The sequence below is a fragment of the Heteronotia binoei genome, chromosome 1 (assembly GCF_032191835.1).
Source record: "Heteronotia binoei isolate CCM8104 ecotype False Entrance Well chromosome 1, APGP_CSIRO_Hbin_v1, whole genome shotgun sequence".
NCBI lineage: Eukaryota > Metazoa > Chordata > Lepidosauria > Squamata > Gekkonidae > Heteronotia > Heteronotia binoei.
This window is the reverse complement of record NC_083223.1, coordinates 122,895,108-122,910,124: the sequence shown is the minus strand read 5'-3', so window position 1 is coordinate 122,910,124 and position 15,017 is coordinate 122,895,108. Positions and strand designations below refer to the sequence as shown.

The following is a 15,017-nucleotide window of genomic DNA, read 5'->3' as shown; positions in this document are numbered from 1 at the left end:
AGCCATACAGCTCGGAAAATCTACAACAACTAATGAATTCTGGCTGTGAAAGCTTTTAACAACATATTCTTTCAAGTTACCTTACCTCTTTCATGATCTTGATAGCTTCAACTCGGTGCTGAGGTGGGGGATACAGAAGCATACGATGGTAGAGAGACTGAAGAACTGGTTTCATGGATTCCACCCATCCCACCAATCGGACTAACTCTGCAGCAATGTAATAGATTGTCCGGGCAACAGGACTACTAAGGGCAGGTGCAGTTGAAGAACAACCTGACCCTCGGCCATGATCAGAGACCCCTGAGGAAGGAGAATCAGTCTCAAGACAGATGCTGCTGTGAGCAGAAGTGATTGTTTTATCATGGACTGGATTTCCCAGAATTACTATGAGGGCTGGACACAGCTGCTTCCTAAGAAAGACAAAAAAAATAGAGAATTATTTAATATGTATAGATTTCTTAACTGTATGTGCTATATTGTAGAAATCAGCTCTTAATATCTAATCCCATATCACATACAGTGTGTGTACGCATACAAACTCTAACAAATCCATAAATAAATTTACTTTTTTGGATTTTCACACATTTGCTTAGTTATAAAATTCCTACTCTAAGTTTATGAGACTCGTGGAAATACAAGACATCTACAAATAAGCAAAACTTCTCTTATCTCAAATACCATTTAAACTGACAAAAACACACAATTAAAACAATTAAAACCAGAGCTAAATTACACATACAAAACCATAAAAACAACAATTAAACCATTCGGTAGGAAGCAGGGATCATTGTAGGAATGACAAATAAAAGAGAAAAGTCTCCACAAGCTAGCAGAAGATGGCAACAGAAGGGGACAGAAAAGCCTCCCTGAGGAGAGAGAGTTTTGGCACCACAACTGAGAATGCCTCTCTAGGGTTGCCACCCAACTAATCACAGAAGGCAGAGCCCCCTAATGCAGGGCCTTGGAAAATGATCACAGTGGTTGGATGAGGTTTATCAGTAAGTGGGTGATCTTTTAGACATGCTGGTCCCAAGCTACATAGGACTTAAAGGTGAACACCAGCACCCTGAATTGTGCCCATAAATGGATTTGAAGCCAGTAAAGAGGAACCAGGACTGGAGTGATATGGTCCTTATGACCCATTCCAATCAACATCCTGGCTGCTACATTCTGTACTAATTGATGTTTCTGAACACTTTTCAATGTCACGGCATGCAGAGGACAATGCAGCAATCTAATCTTGATGTACCCAGATAATGTACCACAGTGGCCAGATTTTTTCTGCCCAGGATAAACCACAGCTGATTCAGGTACTCCTAGCTACAGCCGTGACCACATTATCTAGTGCTAGGCCTGTCTCCAAGAGCAACTCCAAACTACAGGCCTGTTCCTTCAAGGCAAGGGAAACTCCATCCAGAATGGGCGACACCTTACAGGTGATCTGGAACACATGGAATTACCTAATCACTGCAGCCTTCTTCAGGGCTCCTTCTTTGGTGGCCTTGTCTTCTGAGGCTAACTGGATGGCACTCGGAGAAAAGGCCTTCTCAATTATGGCACCAAAGTTATGGAATTTCCTTCCCCAGGGAGATTTTCCATTCCCCTCAATCACTGTCTTCCACCATCTATTAAGGATTTAACTGTTTTGTTTGGTGCTCCCTCACTGATCATTCTTTCTGTTCATGTGTTCAGTCTAACTGTTGTTTTTAACTGCTTTTATGATATGTATTTTAAAAGCTGTTTTAATGGTTGTGATTATTCACCACCCTAAATTGGATATAAAGGTGGCATTCAAATGTTTTAAATAAACAAACGCACCTTTTAATTTTCTTTTGCTCAGATGCTGCGGTATATTGCTGTTCAACTGAATGCTTTCATGTTTCATAAACAATACAACTAAAGATAACCCCCCTTGAAATAGGAGTTATTTAGCTTTTGCAACCAGACACTATACTTGGCATACAAAAGTTCAAAGAAAGGAGAGCCTGCCTAGATGGAAATATTTCAAACAAGGAGATTTCCAAATAATTCCTGTGCTTCTATGGCACTTAAGGAAAGAGGATATTTTTGAATTTGAATAGAGGGTCTGGTTACAGGGCAACCTGCTGGTGGCAGCAAAGATTAAATCATATTTGTGCAAGGGTATGTTTGGAGGATCTGAAGTGGTGACACCCTTACTCGGTGCTACTAGCTGGAGCTTTGGGCTGGCTAAGCAAAATCCAGTGACAGAAATAGGGGTCTGTGAGGTCTGTTTTACCACAGACCACTCCCAGTGGCTGGCTGCCAGGTAATCACAGAGAGGGATCTTTGCTATGCCACACTGCTACCAGAAACACCAGAGCAGGGGTGTCAAACTCATTTGTTATGAGGGCTGCATCTGACATAAATGAGACCTTGTGTCATGATCCTGGGCCTAGCGAGGCCTGCAGGCACCAGAGAAGCCTGTTTAAGAGTTACTGGCAAAAGCCTACATCTCCCAGGATCCCCTCTGTCCCTTTGATTGGGTAGTGAGCATTTTGGAGGAAAACAGGCCCAGAGAGGGGTGGGGCCTGGGAAGAGAATATATAAAGGCCAAGCCCAGGAAGTGGGTGTTCTCTTTCCCTGGAAGGCTCAGCTGGAGGCAGGCTATAGCCTGGAGAGCTGGAAGCAGGGGAAAGGCCCTTACCAAAGGTGGGGGGAAGGAGTAAGTGTAGTATTAGAATAGGGACTGTAGAGATGATGAAGAAGAAGAATTGCAGATTTATACCCCACCCTTCTCCCTGAATCAAAGACTCAGAGCAACTTACAATCTCCTATATCTTCTCCCCCCCACAACAGACACCCTGTGAGGTGGGTAGGGTTGAGAGGGCTCTCACAGCAGCTGTCCTTTCAAGGACAACCTCTATGAGAGCTATGGCTGACCCAAGGTCATTCCAGCAGCTGCAAGTGGAGGAGTGGGAATCAAACCCGGTTGTCCCAGATAAGAGTCCACACACTTAACCACTATACCAAACTGGCTCCCTAGGTAGACGCGTTAGGGTATTTGTTTATTTTTCCTTCACCCTTTTACTGGTTAATGCACCTTGTTAATTTATATTGCACTAAAATAAACCTTTTTGTTGTTGTTCACTCTGCCTTGTCCTCATGTCCATTATTTGGCCTAGCTAAGGGAGGCCTGAAGGGCTTGGGAAGATACTCGGCCTTCTCAAGGGGAACCCTTAACCCAGAGTGGTGGCAGCAATTTGGTAAGACCCCTCTGAGTTGTGACATGGTGACTGCAGCGGTGGGGTGGACTAGTTTGGACCCTGGTGAGACAGAGTGCCATTTGGCCTTGACAGATTTTTTTTGCTGCTGGTTTAAGGAAGCCACATTTTTTGAAGGTGCTGGCAAGACCAAGTAAGGTCTGGTAAAAGTGCTGAAAGAATGTTTTGTTTATTTTCTAGCTCTCAGATCAACTGGATAGTGAGGCTAGATAGCTAGTGTATGCTCCTCCGGTCTGGTATGAGAAGCCAGAGGACCCGCCTGTCCCTAGAATGAAGACTCAAACAGGGACTGTTGGTCTGATGTCTGAGGAGAAACAGACAGAGATGGCATTCCCAAGTGAAGAGGCCTTGCGTCTCCAACTGCAGATTAAGCAGGCAGACCTTGAGAGGGCCAGGCTCGAGACAGAAATAAAGAAAGGATGCTGAAAGAGGAGAAGGAAAATGCAGCCAGGATGCTGAGAGAGGAGAAAGAGAGCACAGCCAAGATAGAATTAGAGAAAGAAAGGATGGAGCTGGAAAGAGAGAAAATGAGGCTGGCTCATGAACTTGAACTGGCAAAAATTGAAAAGGGGCTGCTTCCTCCAGATGTTGCTGTGCAGGAAGATAGATGGAAATACAAGGAAGGGGAGGACATTGAAGCATTCCTGCAAAACTCTGAACAAGTTTGGATGGACTACAAGCTTCCCCCAGAAGTGTATATGGAGAAGCTGAGACCCCAGCTAAGTGGAGTTATGGCTTCAGTGTCTGGACAGTTGGAAGGTGAAGAGAAGTCAGACTACAAGCTGTTCAAACAGAGAGTGCGTGAGAGGGTGGGGTTCTACAAAGAAGGAGCCCGCAAGAGGTTCAAGGAAGTGAAACCTGAACCCAAGAAGACCTACCCACAATTAATGTATAGGCTAGGGAAGACCTATAACCTATGGATTGAAGTAGCTGATGCTAAGACTATAGATGATGTAAAAGCTTTAATGTGCATTGACCAGTTCTTGACTCTTATTCCTGAGCACATTAGACGCACGCTGACTGACAAGAGTCCTTCCACCATCAAAGAAGCTGGACAGTGGGCAGACCGCCTGGCTGAGGCATATGGAAGGTGGAGACTCAGCACCAGTCGTGATTGGCAGCAAAAGGAAAGCTCAAAGCTCCCTCCTGACCCTGGTGCCGAGGAACAGTCTGATGTGAGGAAAGAACTGTCCCAACAACAGCCTCCTATTTCTACAGGTGCTGGTGTGAAACAGTCAACAGGAGATTGGAAAGTACCTCGCTGTTATTCCTGCAATGAATCCGGAGTCAGCGCCCAAAGTCTACCACTACTGTGGCATTCCACATGATGCCAGTGGGTCCTGGACCCACTTCTTCTGAACCGGACCCTGAGTGTATTCCTCAGTGTCATCGCAGGGAAGTGTCTGTGGATGGGCATGGTGTGTTAGCTTGGCAAGACACTGCTTCCCTTTTGATAGAATCATAGAGCTGGAAGGGACCTCTAGGGCAGAGGTGGCCAACGGTAGCTCTCCAGATGTTTTTTTGCCTACAACTCCCATCAACCCTAGCCGTTGGCCATGCTGGCTGGGGCTGATGGGAGTTGTAGGCAAAAACACATCTGGAGAGCTACCGTTGGCCACCCCTGCTCTAGGATCATCTAGTCCAACCCCCTGCACAATGCAGGAAACTCACAAACACCTCCCCCTAAATTCACAGGATCTTCATTGCTGTCAGATGGCCATCTAGCCTCTGTTTAAAAACCTCCAAGGAAGGAGAGCCCACCACCTTCCAAGAAATCCTGTTCCATTGAGGAATCGCTCTAACGGTCAGGAAGTTCTTCCTAATGTTCAGCTGGAAACTCTTGATTTAATTTCAACCCACTGGTTCTGGTGCTACCTTCCGGGGCCACAGAAAATAATTCCACACCATCCTCTATAGGACAGCCCTTCAAGTACTTGAAGATGGTGATCATATCACCTCTCAGTCGTCTTCTCTCCAGGCTAAACATCCCCAGCTCCTTCAACCTTTGATCATAGGACTTGGTCTCCAGACCCCTCACCATCTTCACCCTCCTCTGGACCCATTCCAGGTTGTCTAGATCCTTCTTAAATTGTGGTGCCCAAAACTGAATACAGTACTCCAGATGAGGTCTTACCAGAGCAGAGTAAAGCGATACCATCACATCACATGATCTGGACACTATACTTGATACAGTCCAAAACTGCATTTGCCTTTTTAGCCACCACATCACACTGTTGACTCATGTTCAGCATATGATCCACTAAGACCCCTAGATCCTTTTCGCACATACTACTGCTAAGACAAGACTCCCCCATTCTATAACCATGCATTGGATTTTTCCTACCTAAATGCAGAACTTTACATTTATCTCTGTTAAAATTCATTTTATTGGTTTTAGCCCAGTTTTCCAGCCTGTCAAGGTCATCCTGTATCCTGTTTCTGTCTTCTTCTGTGTTTGCAACCCCTCCCAATTTAGTATCATCTGCAAATTTAATAAGCATTCCTCTATTCCTTCATTCAAATCATTGATAAAGATGTTGAACAAAACAGGTCCCAGGACAGATCCCTGAGGCACTCCATTCGTCACTCTTCTGTACATCTGTACATCATTCTCTTGTGGACCTGAAGTATTTTCTCCCAGGTTAAGGAAGGAAGGTACTGCGCATCAATGAAGCAGAAGGAGTTACCCTTCCAGTGGCCAGGATACCTATCCAGCATAAGGGTTGGACTGGAACATGGAAAGTTGCTGTGTATGAAAACACACCAGTGGCTATGTTTATAGGGGAGGATTTGGCTGAACAGGTGCTTCAATTACAGGAAAAAGGCAGGCAAACTGGCAAAAGGAACGACGGAGCCTGAACACTCTCCCAAAGTCGTCTACAAGGAAAAGAGGACGAGAAGATCTTCACAGGGACAGAGTTCTAAGGAACCAGCACAGCTGAGGAAACTGTTTGTTGATGGCCTGAGTTTTGAGCTGTCTGTAGCCCAGCTGTTAGAAATCATCCCCATTTATTCAGCAGCTAAGATGCAGCTTCTGAGTCCTAATCATAACAGCATGCATAAACATGATGAAGTCCACAAGTATGGTGACCCCATAGTATGCTTCAGTGGCAATGAAACTTTCCCCCACTTCTAAAAAACACTATGGTAAATACATATACAATATTTAATTATAGCTCAAATAGAGTAGAAACAGATCTTATTTGTATGAGACTGGATGCTGGTTCTTTCCCAAGAAATATACAAAGAAGGAACACTTACCAGATAAGGTCTGTGAATCCTTTGTGGTGGTGCATAGTAGGAGAGCAACTATTGAGCATGGAGAGGATACATTCCAGGTACAGAAGCTGCAACTGCTGATTCTCACTAAAAATGGAAACAAAAGGTATGTTTTATTGTTCATCCTAAATAGAGGCAATAAAAAAGCGTATGCTTATTCTCTCTGTTGCACACAAGAGATATAAAAGGAAGGCTTTCTACCAAGACAATGAAAAAGGACAGCAGTTGAATGCAATTATCTAGAATCAATTTCACCCAAAGAGAAAGATGAATTCTTATTTAAAATGGACAGCTTCATCTGAGATATTTTATAGCGTACTCAGGCAGACTGAATCATGTCAACTGCTCTGAACACTTCACTTCATTCATAAGCTAGTCACTGATTTCAGTGTAAAAGCTAAACAAATGCTTAATAGGGCTTTCAAGCACTATACTTCAGCTTCCTCAAGCCTCAAAATTTGATCATGTTATCTTTAATAGTTGTAGCTATTCTTTCATTACTTTCCAGTTAAAATTCCTAGTAGAACAACGCATCATTACCTAACTATGGTTATGCAGGCTCACAGTCCTCTTGCTTCTTCCCTTGATATAAACATTCTCTTTCAATTTTTTGAGCTGTGATCTGCATTACTTTGGTGGGGAGGACCCAAGGAGCTTTTCTCCAGCTTAAGGGACCTTCCTTCAGTTTGACTGGAGGAAAGCTCCTTGGAGGATGGCACAATAATGCAAAATTGCAGAAATAATGCAAATCGTCCTTAGCCCCAAAGCTTAAGTAGGAGAAAGCCTCCTTAGACTGGGAGAAGACTTCAAACTTTGCTTTGTGGGTTGGTAGAGTAGGGTAGGGGCCACCTAATTTTCATTGACCATGCCAAACCACACCTAGCACCCAAGTATAGATGCAGGCAAACTGCAATTTGGGCTCTAGTCACTGTAACATGCCACACTCACCAGAGTTAGCTCCAACAGTGACAGGAAGGAAGCAATGCCCATGCAAGGGATGAGGAGAGAAGAATGCACAAGCTCAGAGGGCACTTCTGATGGTCAGAGCACAGCTAAGGTTACAGGCAACTTTACATGCACATTGGGCCACTGGATCATGCATTTTTCATTGTAGACACTTCCCAATTTAACATGCATAGGGAAACTCCTGTTCCTATAACAAATAGTAGCTTAGATCACCTAATCTAAGAAGGAATGTGACTTTGATAGCTTAGGCTAGTCCAATCTCATCAGATCTTGGAAGCGAAGCAGGGTTGGCCCTGCTCAGTATTTAGAAGGGAGACCATCAAGGAATTCCAGGCTTGTGATGCAGAGGTAGACAAAGACAAATCACCACTGAATGTATCTTGCCTTGAAAACCCCATGGTTGTGACTTGATAGCAAAAAAGTAAATCCAATCTAATGGAAGAATCTAATGCCCACTAAGATTAAAGTAACACAGAGGCTTCTTCAAAGTGCAAAACAGGACCACCCCCCAGCATTTTAATAGCAATAAAGCTCAGTTAAAGAGCCATGCTCCTTGATAACAACAAAATATTCAATTACAATGTCTTAAACTTCCACTGGATTGGGAAAATTGTGTCGGGGACAAGCAAAGCATTACAATATATTAATTCCCTTTTACTCACTCATGTTGTGCACTGTGAGCTTCCCTTCCCTCAGAAAAATGCCTAACATTCATTTCAGGTTTTAAAAACACTGATGACTAGGATCCAGTGAGGAGAGAGCCCTTGCCTCACCACACCAAGAACTACTCCAAGTGAACTTCTCTCTGACCTGCTTTTAAAAAGGTGATGCTACAGTGGGAGGGATGAGGAATAAGCCTTTCCCATCTAACAATCTCACATAAGCACTTCCTTAAGTAGGTCTGCTCATACAGCAAAGCAATAGTCACTTTTCTCCAACAAGAATACCTTCCATTCTCTCTCTCTCTCTCTCTCGGCTTGGCTTCGCGAACGAAGATTTAAGAAGGGTGCAATAGTCCACGTTTGCTGCAGGCTCGCTGGTGGCTGACAAGACCAATGTGGGACAGGCAGGTCCGGCCACTTGTTAATTAAAAGGAATCCAGTGCTAAAATTACACATTTGTGCCTCCCTGTCCTTTAGACACAAAGGAGCAGCAAACTTCTGAAACATAGTTAAATACATCTAAACGTACCCCAATCCAGAGAAGTCTCTTGGGAAACAAATACATCATTTAAGTATAAACTACTTTCTTCTTTCATTAAGCCAGAGTGTCACATCGCTAAGCAGTCCTAGCCTCATATTCCATGTTTAGTCATTTAAAACTATTACACTGAGAGAGATTTTTCCTAAGAGATGGTAAAAAGCTAACAAATCACTATCATACATGGGGATGATACCTTCTCCTATCTGTATGGCTCTGAAGACAAGTAAGGATGGCTCAATCAACAAACCTTTGAGGGCTCCCACTGATTATTATAGCCATCTGCCAAACTGTATATGTTTTAAGTAGAAGGGAAGGAAAAAGAATCCACAGAGCTTTCTCTGTATTGACTGGTGCCCTAATTTATATTGACCCTACCAAGATAATTTATATCAGTACTGTGTAATTGTCCAGAATTGTAATGAGAAGTGCCACCTGCTTAAATTACAATTCTCCTGTCTGTTATTACAAAGTGCAGGCATTTTTCCACGGCTCTAACATATTAGACCTCTTGGGCACCTGCACAACAAGCAGACACACCAGCATCTGGTCTTGCTTAGTCTCCTGTCCCCATCCCTCTAGCTCAGTGGGAAACAAGCAACACACTCTCAACTGCAAGGGTAGTTCTGGCATAAAGCAATAGAACAAGTCATCTTAACACCTTCCTGTGCTGCTCCCACTCGACTGTGCTACTGAACAAAAAGTGCAGCTCCATAGCACACGATCTACTGTAGAGTGCCCTGAGAGGACTGGAAAGGAGAAAGAAGATAACTTCCAGTCAGCACTGAGTGCAATGGAGAAGAACTGTCTGCTTGAGGCAGCCATATTAAGATCTGCTGTCTCAACTGGTGTGTGTGTGTGTGGGGGGGGGGGTAGGGTGGCCAGACCGTCCCGGTCTCCCGGGACTTTCCCGGTTCTGGCCACCCAATCCCGGCTCCCGGGCTGCCTATACCGGGACCATTACAAAGTCCCGGTATAGCCAGCGGGGAGCCGGCGAGCCGCGCGCGCGGGCGGGGTCCGGAGAGGCCGGCGCTGGTCCCTGGAGGCCTCCAGAGGCCAGCGCCGGAAGCGTGGAGAGGCCGGCGCTGGTCCCTGGAGGCCTCCAGAGGCCAGCACCGGAAGCGTGGAGAGGCCGGCGCTGGACCCTGGAGGCCTCCAGAGGCCAGCGCCGGAAGCGTGGAGAGGCCGGCGCTGGTCCCTGGAGGCCTCCAGAGGCTAGCGCCGGCAGCGTGGAGAGGCCGGCGCTGGTCCCTGGAGGCCTCCAGAGGCCAGCGGAGGCTTCGTGGAGAGGCCGGCGCTGGTCCCTGGAGGCCTCCAGAGGCCAGCGGAGGCATCGTGGAGAGGCCGGCGCTGGTCCCTGGAGGCCTCCAGAGGCCAGCGGAGGCAGCGTGGAGAGGCCTCCGCTGGTCCCTGGAGGCCTCCAGAGGCCAGCGGAGGCAGCGTGGAGAGGCCTCCGCTGGTCCCTGGAGGCCCCCAGAGGCCAGCGGAGGCATCGTGGAGAGGCCTCCGCTGGTCCCTGGAGGCCTCCAGAGGCCAGCGGAGGCATCGTGGAGAGGCCTCCGCTGGTCCCTGGAGGCCTCCAGAGGCCAGCGGAGGCTTCGTGGAGAGGCCTGCGCTGGTCCCTGGAGGCCTCCAGAGGCCAGCGGAGGCTTCGTGGAGAGGCCTCCGCTGGTCCCTGGAGCCCTCCAGAGGCCAGCGGAGGCTTCGTGGAGAGGCCTGCGCTGGTCCCTGGAGGCCTCCAGAGGCCAGCGGAGGCTTCGTGGAGAGGCCTGCGCTGGTCCCTGGAGGCCTCCAGAGACCAGCGGAGGCAGCGTGGAGAGGCCAGCGCTGGTCCCTGGAGGCCTCCAGAGACCAGCGCCGGCCTCTCCGGCCTCCGCAGCCGCCGCCAGCAGCCCGGAGGAGAGGCCGCCACCGCCCTGGATCCAGGTAAGCCAAAAGCGGGGGGGGGGCTGGCGGGGGGGGGGGCTGGCGGGGGGGGCGGCTGGCCTTCTTTCCTTCCTTCCCTCCCTTCCTCCTTCCTTTCTTCCTTCCTTCCCTCCTCCCTTCCTTCCCTCCCTCCTCCCTTCCTTCCTTCCTTCCTTCCCTCCTCCCTTCCTTCCTTCCCTCCCTCCCTTCCCTCCTTTCTTCCTTCCCTCCCTTCCTTCCCTCCCTCCCTCCTCCCTTCCTGACTGAATGGGCCACAGGCCTGATCCAACAGGGCTTCTCTTATGTTCTTATGTGACACAGTGTGTTGGACTGGATGGGCCACTGGCCTGATCCAACAGGGCTTCTCTTATGTTCTTATGTGACGCAGAGTGTTGGACTGGATGGGCCACTGGCCTGATCCAACAGGGCTTCTCTTATGTTCTTATGTTCTTATGTGACAATACTGACTTTGGTGGACCCAAGCACTGATTCAGTGTAAGGGAGCTTTGTGTTTGTGACTGGAGTGGACAATACTGACTTTGGTGGACCCAAGCACTGATTCAGTGTAAGGGAGCTATGTGTTTGTGACTGGAGTGGACAATACTGACTTTGGTGGACCCAAGCACTGATTCAGTGTAAGGGAGCTTTGTGTTTGTGACTGGAGTGGACAATACTGACTTTGGTGGACCCAAGCACTGATTCAGTGTAAGGGAGCTTTGTGTTTGTGACTGGAGTGGACAATACTGACTTTGGTGGACCCAAGCACTGATTCAGTGTAAGGGAGCTTTGTGTTTGTGACTGGAGTGGACAATACTGACTTTGGTGGACCCAAGCACTGATTCAGTGTAAGGGAGCTTTGTGTTTGTGTCTTCTGGTGCAATTTTGTTCTCAGATCCTGTATTTACTTCATCAGTATATGGGATAAGGCACTTTCTCAACTGTGCTGCATAATGCAGCCTATTTATTTTGTCCTGTTTGCTCTGTTGGCTCTATCTGCGCCACCTTCATCACTTTCGGGGTGTGGATCCCCCAGTGGGGTGGTCTCGCGACTCCCTCCGCCGGCTGTTTCTGATAGCCCTGCGCCCCCTCTTTCATTTGATATGTGTCCCGTGCGGATGCCACCCTCCCGCCGGGAGATGCCGCAAAATGAGCCCCCTTGAGGCTTATGGTGGCAGGGCTCGGGGGAAGCGAGCTAGACTGCTGTTCTTTTGAGGGGTCATAGAGTGTTTCGAGCCCGTCCCTGTGGCATCGGTCCCATCGTTGTGGGGCCCAGGGGGCCGGCGCAGCGGCACGCTGAAGCAGCCTGTCGGTCACTTCCGGGTTCCTGTCCTGCATCTCGACCTGTGACAGGCTGCTTCGGCGTGCTGCTGCGCCGGCCCCCTGGGTCCCACAACAATGGGACCGATGCCACAGGGACGAGCTCGAAACACTCTATAACCCCTCAAAAGAACAGCAGTCTAGCTCGCTTCCCCCGAGCCCTCCCGCCATAAGCCTCAAGGGGGCTCATTTTGCGGCATCTCCTGGCGGGAGGGTGGCACCCGCACGGGACACATATCAAATGAAAGAGGGGGCGCAGGGCTATCAGAAACAGCCGGTGGAGGGAGTCGCGAGACCACCCCACTGGGGGATCCACACCCCGAAAGTGATGAAGGTGGCGCAGATAGAGCCAACAGAGCAAACAGGACAAAATAAATAGGCTGCATTATGCAGCACAGTTGAGAAAGTGCCTTATCCCATATACTGATTAAGTATATACAGGATTTGAGAACAAAATTGTTTCCGGCGGTGATATTTGGGGGATTTTTGGGGACGTCACAGGAAGTGCTGTGAAGTCACTTCCTGTTTCCGGCAGTGGCATTTGGGGAAATGATGTCATTTGGGGGAAGTGATGTCACAGGAAGTGATGTCACGTCCCGTTTCCGGCAGGTGGCTGTCGGAGCGGGAGTAGCAGAGTGAGGGAGATGACTTGCCCGACACAGGGCTTCAGGAAAGAAAATCAGGCAGACACGTGCAACTAGTGCCAAAAGGTGTATTAACATATATACACGACAAGTGCTCTCTTGTGCAGTCTATACAATATCACCTCCACGGACAAAGTGCTTCGCCTAACCACCATCTCACAGGGAGAGACCTGTGTGATGCACACACAGATCATATATAGTCCAAGCAGCCAATCCTGGCCGTGCTGACTCAGCAGATTGCATCACTTGGCTTCTGCCGGCTCAAGCCGGTCTGCTGATCAGGTCACTGTGACCTAGCCTGGCAGCTAGATCACCAGCTGTCATACTGTGGCTGTCAGACTGGGTTTATGTAGATTCTTGCTCCAACACACCTCCTAATCTATTTAAACCCAGTGCACCAAAACACTTTACACAGTTTACATACATGTCCACCAGCAACATTACAGTTCATATTTACGTAGCTCGGAACCCTTTCCGGAATTCGTTCAGGAACTCATCATGATTGTAAAACACATCATCGTGTTCCTGTTCAGCCAGCTCTTTCAGACGCTTGGCTTCAGCCTCCTTCTCCCTTGCCTCGCACTCTGCCACCCAGGCTTTCCATTTCTTAGCCTTTTCTTTTAACATTTCCTCAAATCCGGGTGGGTCTGGATTGACAGTCAGAGTGACATAGGGACACTTGTACCTAGCGGGACGTTGGCCTTTGGTGGACCTGGCAGACACCCGTGGCCCTGTGCTTGGACCAGCTTTGTCTTCTTCGGGTTGCTCTGTTCCCACCTCCTGGGCTGGTTGCTCTGCCCCTGTAATTGGGTGTTGAACCTCCTGACTCTCACACTTTACCTCCAGTTCCTGCATTTGAGGCTCTGCCTCCTGACTCTGCTCGTCAGGCTCTGTGCCAGCATTCGGCTCACCTTCTCCAGCCCCACTGGGTGCCACCTCCTGGGCTGGAGTTCTGGGCTGCGCTCCAACATCGTTATCGCTACTTGGCAGCAGGACAAATTGTTTCTGCAAGGAGTGCAACCTTGGCCAGCTGCTTTCTTCATTGAACTGGGCACTCTTACTAAGTGTTATCTTGCTTTTGCTATTGCAGAAACGATAACACCTGGCCCTTGGCTTGTAGCCCAGAAAGATTAGGCTCTCTGCCCGGACATCCCCCTCCCCGCTACTCGTGGAGTGGATGCCAACCCGAGCCCGTGACCCAAAGACTTTTAAAGAACTCAAATCTGGGGTCTTGTTCAACAGTAACCTGTAAGGCACATTTTTCACAGTATTACACCAAACCCTATTTTGCAAAAAAACAGCTGCATGTATGGTTTCTGCCCAATAGGTCATTGGCAGTTGTGCATCCTCTAACATGCAATACATCACATTCTGCAATACAGCCCCATGCCCATTTTCTCGGGGCGTTGCCGGGTTCGTCAGACGGTGGGCGATGCCCTTGTTCTCCAGCCAACGTTTCATCTGGTTAGATAAGAATTCCCCCCCTCTGTCGGTTTGTACAGCCAGGAGATTAACCCCTAATTGTCTCTCCACTGCTTTGACCCACTTGGTGAATGTCTTATACACCTCAGACTTATGCACCATGGTGAAAACCCACGCGTACCTCGTGTGGTCGTCGGTGGCCACCAAGCAGTATCTCCTCCCCGACAGACTCTTTGGCAATGGGCCAATAACGTCTAAATGGACTAGTTCCAGGGCTCGTGTGCTTTCCCTTGAGCTTTCTTTAGCAACAGCACACGCCTTGCTTTTGGTCTTCTTGCAGACCTGGCAATCCAAGTAACATTTGCAAGGATTTACTTTCAAACTAGGCACAAGCTCCAGGGTTTTCTTTAACGCCCTAAATCCGCAGTGCCCAAGTCTCCTATGGAGCAAATGTATACAATTATTGTGCACAGGCTCATTCGACACCTGAGCCACCTGGGCACAATCACTCTGGACCACATACAGTTTACCTTCCCTCTTTCCTGTCACAAGCAACTTTCCCCCACCTCCCAGGATTTTGCAGCAGGTTTTCTCAAATCTCACCTGGTATCCCTGGTCAAACAGTGTGCTAACACTCAACAGGTTAGACTGCAGTGAGGGTACATACAACACATTTTGCAACATACATTTCAGTGCAGGAAATTCCACATTGCCTGAGCAAACAGAATTGGCAGTGGTCCCATCAGCCAATCTCACATACTTATGCTCAGGACTGTCAATGTTTTTCAACAACTCCTTCTCGCAGCAGAGATGGCTCGTTGCCCCGGAGTCTAAAATCCAAGCAGACCCTGTGCTCTCTACTGCAGACGTGACCAGCCGGGTTGCTTCCTCACACGGGCTGGCGGTCCTCCGCTCTCGCCGCACACGCCCCCGCCTCTTCTCCCTCTCAGGGCAAGCTCGGAGCAGGTGCTGCGACGACCCGCATCCATAGCAGCGACGGACTGCAAACGCAGTCGGCTCCACTTCCTCCACCTTCGGACGC

The 15,017-nt window shown here is 48.5% G+C and overlaps 1 protein-coding gene across 1 annotated transcript in view; it reads right to left on the bottom strand.

Moving 5' to 3' along the window:
• Positions 1-15,017, bottom strand: part of ARFGEF3 (ARFGEF family member 3) — a 152,763-nt gene that overhangs the window by 59,999 nt on the left and 77,747 nt on the right. Inside the window, exons 9-10 of the mRNA XM_060240126.1 lie at positions 6,504-6,608; positions 86-410 (exon numbers count right to left, since the gene is read on the bottom strand). Of these exons, the coding sequence (XP_060096109.1) occupies positions 86-410; positions 6,504-6,608 (430 nt within the window). The remainder of the gene's footprint in view (positions 1-85; positions 411-6,503; positions 6,609-15,017) is intronic.